At 34.4% G+C, this 19,752-nt stretch overlaps 3 protein-coding genes across 3 annotated transcripts; 2 read left to right on the top strand and 1 right to left on the bottom strand.

Annotated features, from left to right (window-relative positions):
• The first annotated feature begins 2,453 nt into the window (after positions 1 to 2,453).
• On the top strand, positions 2,454 to 7,156 carry EMB1865 (CRS1 / YhbY (CRM) domain-containing protein). The gene is made up of 9 exons (XM_013000880.2): positions 2,454 to 3,388; positions 4,070 to 4,535; positions 4,632 to 4,762; positions 5,164 to 5,502; positions 5,609 to 5,765; positions 5,863 to 6,155; positions 6,250 to 6,309; positions 6,447 to 6,530; positions 6,643 to 7,156. Exons 1-9 carry the CDS (start codon positions 2,555 to 2,557, stop codon positions 6,748 to 6,750), a joined length of 2,472 nt encoding a protein of 823 aa, XP_012856334.2. The 5' UTR covers positions 2,454 to 2,554; the 3' UTR covers positions 6,751 to 7,156.
• A 54-nt stretch (positions 7,157 to 7,210) lies between these two features.
• On the bottom strand, positions 7,211 to 10,859 carry ESP1 (hydroxyproline-rich glycoprotein family protein). Its single transcript, XM_013000881.2, has 7 exons — positions 10,666 to 10,859; positions 10,432 to 10,509; positions 9,624 to 9,668; positions 8,963 to 9,535; positions 8,761 to 8,865; positions 7,794 to 7,967; positions 7,211 to 7,679 (listed from the first exon to the last, which is right to left on the bottom strand). The coding sequence occupies exons 1-7, from the start codon at positions 10,756 to 10,758 to the stop codon at positions 7,554 to 7,556; spliced, it is 1,194 nt and encodes a 397-aa protein (XP_012856335.2). The 5' UTR covers positions 10,759 to 10,859; the 3' UTR covers positions 7,211 to 7,553.
• Positions 10,860 to 11,612: 753 nt separating this feature from the next.
• Positions 11,613 to 13,344, top strand: LOC105975680 (uncharacterized). The gene is made up of 2 exons (XM_013000882.2): positions 11,613 to 12,026; positions 12,895 to 13,344. Exons 1-2 carry the CDS (start codon positions 11,787 to 11,789, stop codon positions 13,075 to 13,077), a joined length of 423 nt encoding a protein of 140 aa, XP_012856336.2. The 5' UTR covers positions 11,613 to 11,786; the 3' UTR covers positions 13,078 to 13,344.
• Positions 13,345 to 19,752: the final 6,408 nt, after the last annotated feature.

The following is a 19,752-nucleotide window of genomic DNA, read 5'->3' as shown; positions in this document are numbered from 1 at the left end:
GGCAACTCCGACTCCGGCTTCAGCGATGGCAGTGATGGCAGCGACGACCCTGATGATGGTGATGGCGACTCCGGCTCCGGCGATGCCAGCGATGACAAACAAGTTCTATTAGTTATTGCAAATTAAACATTGTCTTATTAGTTATTGTAAATTAAACCTTGTCTTATTACTTATTACTAGATTTTTTGTCCGTGCGATGCACGGGATTTTAGTAAAACTAATACAAACTAAAGTTCAATTTAAACAGCAAAATTGAAGTTTCTATTAATTTTGATGTTTTGCTATATGCATTGATGATAAGCCCCTATCCATAAACTTTTTTTTGCCATATTTATTAATTTAATTTTATGTTTATCTTATCTCAATTAATATAGAAGTTTGACGAATCTTCTTCTTTATCACCAACAACATGCCTCAATGAATATGTATTAGTGGAGTCAAAATTTTGAAGTTTGAGAGCTAATGCATAAAAAAATTAAAGGGAGTGATAATGTTATTGTACACAAAATATATATATATATATATATATATATATATATATATATATATATATATATATATATATATATATATATATATCTAATAAATTAATAGAGATTTAAAAAATATTGAGTGGGACCATTGTCTGTCGTGATTTTATAAAGTAAAATGACAATTTTAATGGAAAAAAATACGTAGATTAATGGCCCAAAAGTTTGTTGTTATTATTATTATTATTATTATTATTATTATTATTATTATTATTATTATTATTATTATTATTATTATTATTATTATTATTATTATTATTATTATTATTATTATTATTATTATTATTATTATTATTATTATTATTATTATTATTATTATTATTATTATTATTATTATTATTATTATTATTATTATTATTATTATTATTATTATTATTATTATTATTATTATTATTATTATTATTATTATTATTATTATTATTATTATTATTATTATTATTATTATTATTATTATTATTATTATTATTATTATTATTATTATTATTATTATTATTATTATTATTATTATTATTATTATTATTATTATTATTATTATTATTATTATTATTATTATTATTATTATTATTATTATTATTATTATTATTATTATTATTATTATTATTATTATTATTATTATTATTATTATTATTATTATTATTATTATTATTATTATTATTATTATTATTATTATTATTATTATTATTATTATTATTATTATTATTATTATTATTATTATTATTATTATTATTATTATTATTATTATTATTATTATTATTATTATTATTATTATTATTATTATTATTATTATTATTATTATTATTATTATTATTATTATTATTATTATTATTATTATTATTATTATTATTATTATTATTATTATTATTATTATTATTATTATTATTATTATTATTATTATTATTATTATTATTATTATTATTATTATTATTATTATTATTATCATTATTATTATTATTATTATTATTATTATTATTATTATTATTATTATTATTATTATTATTATTATTATTATTATTATTATTATTATTATTATTATTCTTGTTGTTGTTGTTGTTGTTGTTGTTGTTGTTGTTGTTGTTGTTGTTGTTGTTGTTGTTGTTGTTGTTGTTACTAGTGAATAGTGTGTTTGCTTTTAATTTTCAATCACATATTTTTTTTCACTATTAAGTATAATATGATTTTTTTTCTCATCAATAAAACAAACGCCGGTGTTACCAATACAATCAACTCCCATCACGGCAAAACGTTTCCTTCCGTTACGAAAACCATAACCAAATAGTTTCACGACGAAAAACGTTCGCTAAGCTGGCAAAACAAGGTCGAAACTCAAGGACAATGCAATAATTCGGATGGTCGTGGTTGTCACGTGTACCGGAACGGGATTGGAACGGAATTGGAACTTACATAGAAATAACATGTAAGTTAGAATAATTCTAGAGATATTATTTTTACGGTACTCCATTTTTTTTCTACCTATTTAATTCTCTCCATTTATTACATTCAATACACTATTACTTCTCTCTCTGAGAGATTATCGTTTCCCTCTCTACCCAAACTAACTTGACCGTCGGGTACTAACGCAGAAAAAACCTTTCTCGACGCTCTTTTTTGCAGGTCTCGTAAAGCAGTGGGACTCTTTCTCAATCGGTTTTCCTTCATCTTGGACTTCTCTTTGTCCTTATAACTCATCCCATTTTATTATTAATATTATTATCCGAATAAAATTAATAAATTTATTATTGTAGATTTAAAAAAAATATTTACTTCAGATCATTTCCGAATTGGGCCTAAATAGACCATTTCATTCATTGGGCCAAATAAAACCCTAAATCAATTCGATTTAGTACAACAGGCCAAAATATTAAATTATCCAAAACTCCATTTTATTTTATTTTATTTTATTTATTTATTTAATCCCAAGAAAAAAAGGAAAAAAAAAAAAAAATCTTATCATCCCATCATCATCTTCTACAAAGGTTTTTTTCCTGGTTTCAGTATCAAGTGAAAGCTAGCTCAGCGGGCCAAAAATGGCACTCTCAACGGCCAAATTTACCGAACTGCCACCACACCTCCTATCCACATTCTCCTTCCCCCGCCGCAAACCGTCGTACTTACCTTCCTTCCTCTTTAAACCATTCTCCTCTTCTATCCGCCCCACCAAATTTTCCAGAACGCCCCCCAGAAACCGAGATATACCCAAAACGCCCCCCGTTTGGATTAAAAAATGGCCGTCTCCCCCTCCGGCCCCACAGCCGCCGCCAAAATTCACTTCGAAGAAACGCGAGCCGAAGCCAGAACCTGTTCGAGAAGGCACCACCGCAATCGACAGAATTGTGCTTCGGCTGCGGAATCTAGGGTTAGGCTCTGACGACGAAGACGAAGAAGAAACAGCAGCAGGGGAATTGGGTATAGATTCGGAAAACGGTAATTTAGACTTGAACGATTCGGCGAATGCTGAATTTGGGGATGAAAAATTGGGGGATTTGCTGCAGAGGGATTGGGTTAGACCGGACACCATTTTAGATGAAGACGACGAGGAGGAGGATTACGACTCTGATGCGTTGTTGCCGTGGGAGAGGAGTGTGGATGAGGATGATGAAATGGATGATGATGGCGTGGGACCCGCCAAGCGGTCAATGCGGGCCCCATCTCTGGCGGAACTGACGATAGAGGATGAAGAGCTGAGGAGGCTGCGGAGAAATGGAATGACTTTGAGGGAGAGGGTCAATGTGCCTAAGGCCGGAGTTACGGGTGCTGTTTTGGAGAAGATACACGATACGTGGAGGAGGTCCGAGCTTGTGAGGTTGAAGTTTCATGAAGATTTGGCGCACGATATGAGGACTGCTCATGAGATTGTTGAGGTTGGTGAGTTCTGGTTTTCGGATGATTTCAATATCGTATGATGTATTGTTCATGTTGTTCGATCATGCTTTTTGTTTTTTTCGGTTTCACCATGTTCGATATTCTTAAACTAAATTTCAAGAAATAATAACGTTTTGGTTGTGAAATGAAGTTTAGTACCAAATCAATAAGTCTGCATTGTGAAACCAAACCAGATAGTGCAAGTACAAATTAACCACTTTTGAGTTGTCTCACAGAAATGCTGTTGGAAATGAAGTGATGGTAAACCTCATAAATGGCGAAACTTCAGTGTCGATAATAATAGCTTCATGCGTATCTTGGGGTGATATTTAAGCTGTGTTAATCAACTGCCGTCGCCCCTCACAAAAGTGCTAGGCATGTCAACAGTTATACGAGGAGTTCACTACATTAGTTTCGTAGGAAAAGGAACAATAATATGCCAAAAATCGAGTCCAAAAGAACAAGAATAGAGATTACTTGAACTATCTGCCCTTTAAGTGAAAAGGGTATAGAATCAAAGCAATAATCTATTCATAAACTGATCCCACTCTATCGAATGAGGACGTAAAAGAATACATGCACCCACCCCACTAATCCGAAATTCCGTGCTGTTTCACTTGAATAAGTAGGAAGTATATATTCGAGGCTATAAATGCTGACTTCCATTTTTCTCTTATCAGCGCCGAACAGGGGGTCTAATCACATGGAGGTCTGGAAGTGTTATGGTGGTCTATAGAGGAGCTAACTACGAAGGCCCTGTTTCGAAACCTCAAAGGATGAACAGTGAAGATGATGCTCCTTTCGTCCCCAATGTTTCCTCCTCTGACAATTCAGTCGCGCAGAATACTGATGCTGGAAGTCAGGTTCTAGAGAGGTCCAATCCAGCAGCTATATCTCGCACTGTTAAAAAGACGACGGAAGAGGAAGCTGAATATAATACTCTGTTAGATGGTTTAGGTCCGCGATTTGAAGATTGGTGGGGTATGGGAGTGCTTCCAGTTGATGCTGATTTACTTCCTGGGACAATTCCCGGATATAAGACGCCTTTCAGGCTTCTTCCCACTGGAATGCGTTCACGGTTAACCAATGCTGAGATGACTAATTTACGGAAGCTTGCTAAGTCGCTTCCTTCTCATTTTGCTCTTGGTAATTTTACTAGTTTCTGTTGTTGTGTTCTTTCACTAAGCTAATATGTCTGTTTTGACATTTGTTTTTTTTTTGTGTGTTTGATCGATCTTCCAGGAAGAAATAGAAATCACCAAGGTTTAGCAACTTCCATAATTAAACTATGGGAGAAGAGTTTGCTCGTTAAAATTGCTGTGAAGCGTGGAATTCAGAACACAAACAACAAAATTATGGCTGAGGAACTGAAGGTATATAGATTGCTTTGCTTGTCATATAAGGGTGCTGGAATATCTGTAAAGATGAATATTTGGTTATTTTATGTTCATGTGAAAATAACATACTTGGCAAATCCGTAAAGTGGTTGTTATTAAATATTTTTCCCCTTCTCATGTTGCTTGAGTTTTATCAGTTATATTGCATTTGTGGTCGATACTCTTTGACATTCTCAGTTATGTTCTGAAACATTTACGTAATTCAAGAAATAGAAAAAGTTGAGGTTTCAACATTATGAAAAAGTTTGAATTCTAAGTCCTTGGATACTTATGGTTTTTGAAAATTCGAGCATGGTTTCATTCTGTATTCATTATTATGCACCATTTTTATCACTTTGTCATTTACTGCCACCTTTTCATCTCCTGGTCTACTGTAGACATTAACAGGGGGAGTTTTACTTCTAAGAAACAAATATTACATAGTTATGTACCGAGGAAAGGATTTTCTTCCTCCCACTGTGGCTACTGCTTTAGCGGAAAGACAGGAACTGACAAAGCATATACAAGACGTTGAAGAGAAAGTCAGGGGAGTACCGACAGCAGTGCCGGTGGCTGAAGAGAAGGAAGCTGCCGCCGGTACTTTGGCGGAGTTTTACGAGGCTCAGGCTCGGTGGGGAACAGACGTTTCTGCTGAAGACCGTAAAAATATGATTGAAGAAGCATCCAGAGCCAACCAAGCCAGAGTGATCAGGCGACTTGAACATAAAGTAGCCATTGTAAGTATGTCGTACTTTGAAATTTAATGAGAACCATCAAATTCATATCCATGGTTTTGATAAGAATTAAGAGACGAAAGACTTACCGAGTTTCTTGCATTTACAGTCTCAGACAAAGAAGCTCAAAGCAGAGAAACTGCTATCTAAAATAGTGGATTCTTGGGTTCCTATAAATCCTTCGGATGACATGGAAACAATTACAGACGAGGAAAAAGTTATGTACCGTAAGGTTGGATTACGAATGAGAGCTTATTTGCCAATGGGTGAGGTTTCTTTATCTTAGGGTACAATTGCTCAAAGGGGTTTTTTTTAATGTAAAAGCAAAAATAATAATGTTTTTCTTATGGCCTTTTCACGCAGGCATTCGTGGCGTTTTTGATGGTGTTATTGAGAACATGCATCTGCACTGGAAACATAGAGAACTCGTCAAGTTAATATCAAAAGAAAAAGAACTTTCTTATGTTGAGGAAACAGCAAGACTTTTGGAATACGAGAGTGGTGGAATATTGGTGTCGGTCGATAGAGTTCCGAAGGGTCATGCCTTGATTTACTATCGAGGCAAGAACTATAGCCGACCTCTCACTCTCAGACCAAGAAATCTTCTGACAAAGGCAAAAGCACTCAAGCGTAGGGTGGCTTTGCAGCGATATGAAGTTAGTCATTTATTCTTTCTGTTCCAGCGTTAATATCAACTCAAATACGCTCGTAAAACTGTATCTAACTTATATATCTGAATCTGTTTCGTAGGCTCTCAGTCAGCACATCTCTGAACTGGAGCAACACATTGAGCAAACAAAACAACAAATTGTGAGTTTAACTTCTCTACCTGGTTAAATACTTCATTAAGAATTACCTTCCGTCTGCTTCTTGTAAATTTAATATTTTCTTATTCCACATTTTTTTTTTATTCCAAAGCTTTATATACAAATTCATTATTCTATTAGGGAAATACTGGAAAGCAGGAGAACAGCAAGCGTTCGAATTCTAAGGACAATGGGCAGTTTAATAATGTATCAAAATTGGATCAAGTAAGCTGTTTTTTCATTTATCCAGCTGGTTTTAGATGTTATGCAGCATTGATGTTGCTGCAATAAAAATGCCGTCTTCTTTTTTTTTATTTATTTTTATTTTTTTTTGCAGATTGAAGAAGTTTCGGATATGGATTCTGATGGTGATGAAGATAATGACTGGGAGGAGGACGACACCGATGAAGACTCTGACTTTTATAGTGACGACGACGACACATAAATATTTTTCCATCTTATAAAGTCGGCTAACTAAAAGCTTGTTATCTGTGTGCAAGAAGAAGAAAAAAAAAGCGAATCTATTCCGAGATGGAAGAATTGGACCGATCACAAGAAAGGATTTTCTCGTACGGTATATGCCCTAATTTAAAGCAAATTTTGGAGCATCAAATGCAACGTTGAATATGATTTTGCAATTGGGGAGGCACTGTCCGGTGATCATTTGTGCGATACGATTACGTCGAACTAAAGAAGCCACAACAAAGCTTCTAAACACGTTTTTGTATATTTTGGGAGATCTGTTTATTGCAAGACAAAATCCTCAGCAACTACTTGTATGTAATAGCCGAGTTTATGTACTTCAACTGTAGGCAAACGACTACATTTCATTGGTTTATTTTCACACGCTACTCCAAGTACATTAATTTACGTTGTATAATGGAGATAACTGTACTATACGAGAGTGAAGACGATAAGAAATGATTGCTAGAATTAGTTATTAAGTTTACCAAATCAAACATGAACCCAATTCCAGTAAGAGTTGCCAACAAAAACATAAATATGATTACTTTCATTGAAAAAAAAAAAAAAAAACTGAACCGAAGTGTATATCAAATGAGAGCTACATAGTTCCGTAATTGAAAGGCACATTGTTGGTAGTTCAAAAGGAAGAAATATCACAGAATAGGCGGCGGTGTTCTTTTCAGAAGCTGTCCACTATGGCATGTGAAGAGGCGGCATTTTTTTTCTCTTTTCGAACAGATGCGAACACCGAAAATAGGAATCAATGCATCTACAGCACACTTTTCACTGCCGGAGCATTTGCCGTAATTGAAGAATTTGATTTCTTTGTTCAGTGGGGAGCTTATTGATCTGGTCGGGAGTGAGGCTCATAACTTGCTGCAGTAGTGCCTGTTCCAATTCAGGAGTCAACTGCACAAATAAAAAAACCGCTGGATTATCAATACGATCAAGAAATTCACACCATTGATCCACAAGATAACGTCAAAAGCCAAACTACAGGAGAAAGGCAAGAAATAAAATTACCGGCGGTGGTCTAGGAGGCTGGCTGCTGGGTCCCGCCTGACCACCAAAGGATGGTGGTGGTCCTTGAAACTGGCCAGCTGTACTTTCAGGCATCCAATTGGATCCTCTATCTGTTTGCTTGGAGCTTCCACCTTGATTGTAATCCATTCCCATGTGAGGATTTCCTGCCTGGCCCTACAAGAAATATTCATGTTTACGTGTCAAGCCAAACTCATCACGAAGACAAAAATTAAAGTGTTGGAAAGTTAATCGAATGTCAAAAGACGTATATCCTCTTGTAAATCATGACATTGTTGATGGCACACCAAATGCATTTGTTGGGGAGTTTTAGAAACCCAACACGCACGCGTGCACACACACACACACATATGTGTGTGTGTATATATATATATATATATATATATATATATATATATATATATATATATATATATATATATATATATATATATATATCAGTGAAACACTAGAAAATTCAACTGTCATTACCGATTCATGATTCAAAACGGTCACTGAACATGGATGAAATAGGAAGATAAGGAAAGGATATAAAGGTTAAATTTGAGGTATAATAGCGGGTGAGAGGAATTTTATTTGGTAGTAAATAATGTATAAGTGGCTGAAGTATCTCCTTCGTGGTTATACCAAAATATTAGATAGTTATTATTCCTGTTGTAAGTATCGAAAATGCAGTAGTCAGTCAATAGAACATTGCCACTAATATTACACAAATAAAACCATCAAAGGTTGATACGAATCCTAGGACCCTGGGATGAAAATAGAACAGCATCGTCTTCTCTCAATCTACTATTAGTGTGTGCATGTATGTGTTTTGGGTTTTAGTAAAAATCAAATTATGATACGAGCTGGAGTGACCATCTTTGACGAAATAAAAAAATATAGATCAAGAATTACTGTAACTTCATACTTTGCACTGAGTCAATTGTTACAGCATAAAAGGGCAAACCTGATAAAGCGATGGGGGCAAAAGCTGATTTTGAGGTGGTAGCTGCCCCTGCCCCTGCCCCTGCTGAAATGAAGGCCCCACACCAGTAGGCGGCTTTGCACCTGACTGAAATTACATAATTTTAAATTCACAAAAAAAAAAAAATAATAATAAGATTCACCGAATGTTGAAATAAATATCACACGCGAAATATCTAGCTCACATGAAACATATGTTGTGAATGGTGCATCTGTGGTCCACCAGGGTGTTGAAAACCAAAACCCTGTCCCATTTGAGCATGACCCTGGTGAGGGAACCCCTGCGCCTGCGGTCTTGGTTGTGGCGGCAGAGGCGGCTGTAGTGGCTGCTGTACGGGCAAATATTGACCGCCACTGCTCTGTAAAGGCGGCTGTGATTGTATCGGGGGCTGATGAAGTGAGGGCTGCTGTAACTGTGAGGGCAGTGAAGGTATAGTGGGCTGGTGCTGTGAAGAAGTATGCTGTGGCAATTGATTCAAACCTGGAACTTGAGACAACTGAGGTAACGACATCGGTGCTGATTGTTGCGGACCAATATGCCCCTTAGGTTGCTGTATTGGTTGTGAGAGATGTGATGGCTTGGATGGAGGTTGGGAGTTTGGGGGAGGAGTTAGTTGAGACTGAGAGTTTGATACTGTAGGCTGATTTGTTTGCTGCTTTCTTATCTGGTTCTGAGCAATTTGACCTGGAAATGATGATGTGGTCTGAATATCGGGCTGCTGCTTCGGTATGGCTGATGACTGTGGGATTGCGGGTGACTAAATAAAAGCAAAAACATCAGAAAACATTTTTTCTTTTCGGGATTGATAATAAGCAAGAAAGGTGTAAATGAGACAGAGAGCATACCGGTGCTGCTTGTGGGGGCTGAACCATTCCAAGCATAATTTGTGCCTAATGAAAGAAAGATAAAGATAAGAAAATCATCGGATAAAACAAAGTTCTGTTATAAATTGTTAAAAGAGTACAAGTTTACAAATGGGTGACTCTATAAACCTGATGTAAGACAATTAGACAATAGATTGATATTTAGTACGTTTGAAAATCACACTCGTGAAGAGAGAAGTAAGACAGGACATTCTGAGGAGCATTAAGGTTCATAGATTGTAAAAAGTTCACCATTCGAAAATTTCGAATGTAATACATCGTTTACCTCTTTCTCGGGACCTGCTAATGCAAAAATAATCTGGAATAGAAAACTTAAATAGCAAACTATCCACCTAGCACTAGAATAATATGAAGAACAAGGGTAGGGTATCACCAGCCAAGAATTCTCAATTGTCATAAAATGCACACGATCAAACCCCGTACTATCTATCTATAGCTAATTGCCATCGCTCTTTACATTACTTCAAGACTCATCCTCCAGACTGAAAAATCAAGATTATTTAATCTCATTTTTCTTATATTTATAATATAAACTTTTTTTTGGTTCATTTAGCTCATCTCTTTCCAACTTAAGAAAAACATTATCAGACTCTATATATTAATAAAACCCTCACACATAAACTGCAAGAAAATAGCTCCACCCCCTAACCCAAACCACACACGCACACACGCACAAAACATTAAACACAGAAAACGAAAAAGGAAAATAAACCATAATAGAAAACTATTGACAGTAAATTGGAGAGGAAAACCCTAAATTGAAACGAACCTGGAAAAGGGCTCTAGTCAAAGCTGGATTTTGAATAAGAATTTGCCTCGCTTGTTGCTTGTTCTGCTCTATCAATGTCTGCACACACACATACACACACACACACAAAATCATTTTTTTAAATCTTTCAGTCTAGCTTTAATTAGGGAAAGCGCGCATAGGCAGCAATCGATCAATGTGCGCGTGTTTATATACAAAACACTCTTAAATCGGAAAAAAAAAAAAAAATTGTACCTTCATCTGAGACATAATGTCGTAGAGCTGATTTTTTGACATGCCGGCGATGTTCGGCGGTAATCCGTCGCCGGAGACTTGCTTTCCCGCCATTCTTTCTCCACAAACCCACCCCCAAAATATGATTTCAGAGAGCAACGGAGTGCGTATGGTGAAGATTTTGATAAATGCCAAACGTTTCCTTAGGGCTTGTTTGGTTGAACAATGCCACGTGTAAATTAATTATTAAAAAATTCGAAAAATATGATTGGGCCTTTTTCAGTGGGCTTTTATGTGACCCTACAAACACTATTCATATAAGATCCAGCCCAACAATTATTATCTTTAAAAAAAACTCAGATAAATTAATAACTTCGCTTAAATGATAATTTCTTTCGATTCGCTTAAATGATAATTTCTTTCGATTCTGAATAAGTAAAAACGTATTAAATTATTAGTTCGATAATTTAATATTTCGCTAAATTAATAAATATTTGTTAGTCCAAACTGTATTAATTTATAGAGGTTTAACTGTACCCAATATATTTTATTAGGTGTGACATCTTGAACTGATCGAACATCGATCATATACTTTATTATTGAATCAAATGCTATTAGAATCAAGATCAACTTAGGCCTCGTTCAGCTACTTGGATCAATTTGGATTAGATTGTGTTGAACCATATACTCACTAATTAACTATTTAGCTCGCAAGATGTTCGACTCATTATATTATTGTATTACGTCTATTGTTAACTTTGGTAAAATTTGTTAATCGCTTGAACACGACACCTATTAATTCTATTGGATAATAACATTTAAGTGCGACGCTCAACTTTTTAGCATGATTGAGTTAGTTTGAATATTGTCATCGAACCGTGTTACTAATTCCTACTATTTAGTCGATAAAATTTAACAGCGGCGATCGAAAAACGAGACCTTAATATCGGGATTGGATGGGCTTTTCTAGTGGGCTTTTTATAAGATCCGACCCTATAAGCAACTACTGCTTGTTCGGATACGGATCTCTCTCTCTCTCACTCTCAGGCGGTGGGCGACTGGATATTTTTTGGGTGAACCGTGACGCGCTACTGGTCTGAAATTGATATCGCACCACGCACTCACTCACGCGCCGCCGGTACATGGCGCTTCTCTCACTTTCCTTCTCTCTACCTGCTTCCACTCCGAAAGCGGCGATGTTTTTAGCGCCTTCTTCTACTTCGACCTCGTTTATGGCGTCTTCTTCAAACGCCCTTCCTCTGCTGCCGCCTTTGAATTCTGTCCAGACGAGATTGAGCCGCGGTCGCCGGAGGTCAGGGATTGTGGCTATGGCTCCCGATGAAGAGAAGATGACTCGCCGTTCACCTCTTGATTTTCCCATCGTGAGTTTTTTTTCCCCCTTTCATTTTTTCCTTTGTAGTTAATTTCGATTGTCTGGATTTCAGCTAGTGAGATTTAATTATTATATTTTGAATTTTAAACTTTTTATCTGTACACCACTTTGGGTTACATGTGGTGTTTGATTGTTTGTTTGTTTTTTAGGGTTTATATTTAATTTGGAGAGTATGAATCCCATAACCCCTTGCTAGAAAATGGGAAAAAAAATATTGAAAAACAGTGTAATATAAATTTGAACTCGTGGTATCGAATTAACTAGTTCGAGATATACCCGTGTACGAGGTGCTGCCTGTGTTAAAATGAAAATTGACTGAGTAGCTCCGATCCAATGCCTCGTTGATGTAGGCAATTTTTTGTTTCGGATGGAGGGCACGAGAATTCGATGAACTTGAGGATTCGTTTGAATCGAAATAAGATGTTTTCGCTAGCTACTACTAACTCTATGGGAAAAATGCATTCGTATTGTTATTGGATTAGAGTGATTGCTACGTATGATTGTAAAATGTTTGCTAGTATTCAATATAGGAAGTCGGGATTATCGAGCTCAGCTGGTTATCGTACAGAAAGACGACGCTAATATCTTATACAACCATAAGCATATTACACCAAATTATTTTTAAAACAGGAAATCTTAGTCCGAAAGTATTTTATCAACGGGCGTCACTCGTGAGTGATGAAAATGATGTGGCAACTAATTTCCCAAGTAGAATGAAACGAAAGCTCGACTTTGAGGGATACTATTTAAAGTTGTAGATGCACAGTTATTAGATAATTCGACTAGAAGGAAAACTAGTTTGCTGATCTGTCGGTTTACGTGATTTATAATAAAACTTGTTGAATTAAATTTATCAGGAGTGGGATAGGCCAAAGCCTGGAAGGAGACCCGACATATTCCCACAGTTCAGCCCAATGAAAACTCCATTACCACCTCCAATGCCATGCGATCCAGATGAAGAAGACGAAGAAGACGAAGAGGATAAGAAAGAGGAAGACGAGGAAGATCCCGACAAGGAAGATCCGGACAAGCAAGAATAGTACTATAATTCATTTGTTTTGGCCATTGCATGAAATCTTCGATGGGTTTTACTTGGATGGTTCCCTACCTAGTTAATTATTTTTGCAGGTTCTGGTTCTTTTGTAGGAGTTGAACAAGAGTCGAGGTTTTGTACTTGGGTGTTATTGCATAGTTGATATGTATTACTGTTGATTTATTTTGTTTCTGTGCAATTTGTCGCCTTATCTAATAATGTTCAACGTTGGCATAATATAAAGATGATCAATGATAAGTGTTGAACTTGTTAATCATTCACCAACATTTGAAAATTGTGTTTCGTGTTTGGAGTTTGTGATTAATTTGTATACTTTTTTTTAACGAATTATTTTGTGGAAAATAGTGCGCGAAGACTGTCACCTATTAAAACCCCAAATGTGTGTGATCTTATATGTAAAAGCTCTTGCAGGCTTGATGTTGGTTACCGGCCAATAACAACAAGCTATAACATGTTTAAATCGTATTACGAACGCAATAACTTGTTAATAAAACAATGGGGTACGAGTAAACACTGGGCCAATGTTCATGAAAAAAGCCGGATTCATTTTTTGCCACTTTTCTTCAAACCGGCACCTCCAAACGCTCCCTTCTGCTGAGCCTTTGCCTTTAGCTCCTTAATAGCCTGCAACATAAACGTCACGACTCAGATCGGTTATAGGTCAAACAGAAGGCAAAATCGACCAATTAGAAGAAGTAGTTCACCTTTTCTTCGTCCTTCTTTTTCTGAATATTAGCCTTGTCAATCTGCATAATATTCAAAACATACTATAAATAACTTCTATTCGAAAATAGTATTATCCTCAAGCCAGATATACAATAACGATGATACAGATTTGAGATTTCCATTATTTTTTTCCTTTTTTTTTTTTCCTTTCCAATGAGACGTTGATAAATGCTTGATTTGATCTTCGACTTGGAGGAAAAACACCACGAAAAATGTTCTAGTATGTAGTCTTTTTAAGGAAAATAAGACAGAACAACCAATACATGTACGATACACCAATAACACTCCAAGATATACTTCTGTCTCGTTTTCTTTCCACGAGATTCAACTACATTTAGAAAGCCGGCCTTCAAAATTGGCCGGTTACGATCCAAATGGAGCACAAGTGGATAGGACTCACAAATGCTATAACAAATACCAGAAAATATATACTAACTAGTGAAATGCAATAACCAATGATGAAAAGGTTATATAACTCAATAGATCAAAGATCGAACGCGCGCGCACACACACACACACACACACACACATATTTTTCAATATATACAATGCACCAACCGCCATCACCTTCTTCGAACCACAATGAAGAAAAAGACGAAGATAAAAAAAATCACAAATGCTATGTATAACAAATCACAAATGAATACAACGATATTCATCATAATCAACAGAGCCAATCACAATTCACAAATATATGAATCTAAATCAAATTGGAGAATGATCGTACCTCGTCGTACTCTTTCTTCTCGGCCTTAGGTTGCTTCAAAGGCTTTGCTTTTCCTCCTGATTCAGAACCAAAACAAAAGAAAATTAAAAAAAACAAAAATAAATAAATAAAAAACAGCACATTCATCAGCAAATTTCACATCTTTTTTGGGACAAAAACTGGAAAAATAAATAAATAAATAAAATCCTTCAATTTTTAAGACATTTATCGAGAAAATTTAAATGAAAATACCTTGCTTGGTAGACATGATTAAATTCTAGGGCTAGGGTTTCGATGTGATTGTGGAATTCACCTTCGAACAGAGGAGAAAAAGAGAAGACAACCCCTAACCCAATCGCGTAGAATTTACGAAAAGATGGTTGCCGGAAATAAACTGGAGTTGGGTATTTATATACGGGCGCGGCAAAATGCGAATTTTCCTATAAGCCCCTTAATTTTAAGTAATGTTTTCTCTGCCCCTAAAAGTAGGGGTATTCACTAATCAGTGATTACTAATAAATATTTATCAATTTTATCTCCGTTTCAAAACAATTTTTCCCCACATTATTGATTGTCAAGATCATCAATTTGTGCCACTAATTTATCTTCTTGAGAGTTAGCGTGGGTAATTTAGGATTTTTATTTTAGGGTAAATTACGGCCACCCTCCTCATAAATTACGAAAAAAACTTTTTGTTTGTGAAATTACAATCACCCCTCAACTGTGAATTTTCTTACACGTCGACCCTTATGATATAAATTCAACATAATCTTCTAGATTTCGTGGAAGTTCTATAGTTTATACTCGTTTTGTGCAAATGCAGTTTATGATGCACCACAATCTGATATTTACCATTCAAGGGACACATCATATGATCATCTTGTTTCAAAATGTGGAGCTGGATAGGGGTAAAACATGTATAAACCCTGAGAATATTCCACATAATCTAGAAGATTCCACTAAATTTGACACCGCAAGAGTGTACGCTTAAGTATATTTATAGTTGATAAATTGTTGTAATTACCCACACATGAGAAGGGTTTTCGTAATAACATTATCTCAGAGAGTTGACCGTAATTTACCCATTTTCTAATTAAAAAGAGAAGACTAATTATTAGGTTTGTTCTCATTAATTATTTATTTTCTTTAATTTTGATCATAATATTCATATCGAACATCTAACTATAAATGCATATATATTTACATATATATATCCAACAAAACAATACAATATCAATTAATTATTTCTTGAATAACAAGGCAAGAAATTTTCTTGGAGAATAAATAAGACGAAATAAAATTGTATACATACACATATATACATATATATTTCTTTTTTATCTATCACTTCCTTTGTACAAAGTTCATAGGGTTCGATATGAACGAGGCCAATACGCCCAACGTTTTCTTGTTCATTAATTCAAAACCACTAACCCAATGCACACTCTTCAATTCACACCCTCTCTCTCACTAATTAATTAAATAAATAATAATAAATAAAAATAAATAAACCCAATTCCGACCAGCAAAATTTGTTCACTCCATTTTGTATCTTCTTACATATTATGGTATGTATTATTTTCTCACCTATGCTCCAGCTTTGATCACGAGTTTGACTATATTAAAAGTCGTGGGTATTTATGTAATTATGCGATTTTGCAGGTTTTCATGGCTAAGATGATGACGTCACTGGCGAGGGCAATGGGGTTGTTGGTGGCTCAGCCGGCGGCGACGATGACTACGGTGTTGTATTACAGTGACCTCCTTCCTCGGAGCGTTGACTTTGACCGGTTTGTTCGGCATGAGTTGTTTGTTGAGTCTGAGAATTTCTTTCTTCATTTTCTCGTCTATTTCTTGAAATGTTTTTGGTAGATTATTTATATATTGTTGAATTAATGATAATTATATGCATTTGACTGAATTTGGACTTTGGAGTAAGGGCTTTAGAGTATGGAATTTATTAGAAAAATAATTTTTGATAATATTTTATTGTCAATGTTTGACGTTTTGTCCTTTTTATTGTATGTAATGATAATTTGATTTAATTTAATTGGTATAAAGTTACTCCTTTCTTTCCATTTTATTTATTTTTCTAGAGAAATTTTTGAATTTCAAAATAATTGTCATTTTAGTTTCAATAATGTATTTATTGTGTTTTCTCAACTATGCCCTTATTACTATTAAGAGAATTAATGGTTATATATTTAAAAAAGTGATTTTTAATCATTTTATTATGATTTTGATTTTTCTAGAATTCATGCAGATTTATTAGTTTTTCAAAAAGACAATTAAAATAGAGAGGAAGGATTATTATATTTATTTATTAGCAAAAATAATAATATTAAGTGATCCCTGTAGTTTGAACTTTATAATCATGCTCATTAAAAAGAGAATTTTTTTGAACGAACAAATAGATTATTTGTTTATATTAAAAGACAGATTTGTTCGACCCTACACTCGGTGATAAACACCAGATGGGTCTTCTGCTGCCACGTGTCTCTTTTTTGTATTTTATAATATATTCTCCTCTAGGGTTTACCTTTAGGGGTTTTAGAAAAATAAAAAGAGAGATACGTGGCAACAGAAGACCCACTCGGTATTTATCACCGAATGTAGAGTCGAACGAACATAAAAAAAAAAAAAAAAAGTGTTATAGTCAAAGCCCAACACTCAATAGCTCTAGTAATATAAAGGCTATAGTTTGAGCCCATCAAAAAATAGGTATTAATTAATTAATTGGAGTGAATTTTGCATAAATGTATGTAGAAGATTGCTACGAGTAGAAAGATCCAATTGGATGTGGTTTTGGTGCACATGCACATCAACTTTTTAAAAAGCGTGCTCCAATTAATTAACATATCATTTAGCGACTTTGGCGAGTGTCTAAAGAGTCAAATATGGATCACACAAGATTAATTAGTACGGTCAAATTACGAAAATACCTCCTCAACTATGTAGTATTTTACGAAAAGACTCTTTCATAGATAATTTTAGGGATGCTAATTTGGTAAAAACGAACCGAAATTTCGGAACGCCAACATTTCATACCGTCTAGCGAAGTAAATATACGATTTGTTTTGATAAATAACCGAATTACATAATTTTCATGTAAAAATATTAAAAAGGAAGAGTTGGCTGTAATTACCAAAATAAGAGGGGTCTTTTCGTAATTTGGTCTTCAGGGGCAGTGGCAGAGCCAGGAATTTGAAACAGGGTGGGCTTAACATTTACGGGGGTTCGGGGGCAGCGCCCCCGATATTTTTTTTTTTTGATTCATTCACATAAAAATGTCGCACAAAATAACTGCAAAATTATAAACTTCAACTAATATGTGCTACACTAAATTACTTGTGAGTGAGTGGTCGTAATATTTACGGGGGTTCGGGACCAGTGCCCCCAGTTTTTTTTTTTTTTTATTCATTAACTAAAATAGCATAAAATAACTACAAATTATAAACTTCAACTATTATAGCATAATTTTTTTGATAGATAAGCTAAACTAAATTACTTGGATGGGCTAAATTAAACTATTTGAATAGACTAATTATATATAGATATAATATATATATATATATTTTTTTAAATGAGAGTGGGCTGGAGCCCACTCTTGCCAAAGGGTGGCTCCGCCACTGCTCTATGGCCGTAATTTACCCTTAATTAGTGTACTAAAATATAAAATATTATCCGGGTAAATCACCTCAGGTAAGGATACATAACAAAAAAAATCCTCTTATTTTTGTAATTAAAACCGCCACCTAAGATATTCTCCGTCTTATATTTCTCCCCTTACGGAGTTAACCCTAATGGAATCTTTCAGATTCCAAAGAATATTCGTTCAATATTTCCAATTTTAACCTTATTCATATTTGCGATGATGGAGGTGCGGCGCCATATTTAGAATGGGGAGACGTGAACGAGGAGACGTGGGGTTTGACTCCTATTTTTTTCCTTTCATGCATTGTAAACATATGGGAAAATTCGTGTTTTCATTATATGATTTTCTTCTTTTTTTTCAAGTAAAGGGCAATTTAGATAATTCATATTTTATGTTAGGGTTTTGTCGTTAAATCTAGTGTTGTGATTGTAATAACAAAAATATGATGAGTTTTTTTCGCAATTTAACCTTACACTGAGGGTTACCGTGATTTGTCCGATTATCAACATTTCGTTAATTATATGGACGATATGCCAATTGGTCAAACATTCGAGGATTATTTAATGCATGTCACGTTTAATTTGAATTGAACTCTTCTTGCATGACAAATTTTATTCAACTCTTACATAAGTTATTTGGACTGCCCATACTCCATAGATGCATCTTCAATAAAGACAATTTTATAGGAGAAAAACATGACACATGAAAAAATGATTTTAAATTACTAGTTTCCGATTTTGTTGACATCAATTATTTCTGAATTGATTGTGGGATGAAACCTATTGATATTATTAAGTACACAAAGGTTATTAGGTCCCTCCCCCAAAATTTAATTCCACCATGGCCCCTATGCTAGGTGGAAGCTTTTAATTGGTCCATTTAAGAAAAAAAATAATTTTGTTTGTCTACTTTGATGATATATATAAATATAGGGTAGATAACGAAAATCCCCTGAACTTAGAGTAAATTATAAAAAATATCACGATCTATCCGTAATTATCAAAACCAAGTTTTTTTTCCATTTTACACCGACCCTGGTGTGATTTTCCACTAAAATATTTTTTATTCTAGTGAATATTTTCTAAGAATGTCAATTATACCACTGCAGACGTGGCATTTCTTTATGCTACTCTCTAAAGACAAAAAAATACCCTAATCCTCGCCCCCCCTCGTGAGAAAAATCACACCGTGAGTGGGTCGGTCTAAGATGGCAACAAATGTCGGGGTTTTTTTTTATAATTAAGGATAGGTGGGGTGTTTTTCGTAAATTAGTTAAGTTCAGGGGGGTTTTGTAATTTACCCATAAATATATAATTGCCTTATTTTGGGTTGAAATTCTTAGTAAATTAAAATTTTAAGAATTAAAAGTTATATTCTATTTAGTACTTAAATGGATTTTAATTGAGAAGATAATTTTGAAGAGAGAAAAAAATAGTTTTACTAAATAAATCTTTATTTACAATACATAAAATAAAGTATAGTAATGTAAATTAAGAGCTCATTGTTGTCAATAATTAGTTGGACAATGCAATTGCCGTGATAGAAGGTCTATCTATATCTCTTTATGAATTCAT

This window comes from Erythranthe guttata, chromosome 9 (genome assembly GCF_056151865.1).
Source record: "Erythranthe guttata isolate IM_541 chromosome 9, IM_541, whole genome shotgun sequence".
Classification (NCBI taxonomy): domain Eukaryota; kingdom Viridiplantae; phylum Streptophyta; class Magnoliopsida; order Lamiales; family Phrymaceae; genus Erythranthe; species Erythranthe guttata.
The sequence above is the reverse complement of the archived record's forward strand: the minus strand, read 5'-3'. Positions and strand labels throughout refer to the sequence as shown.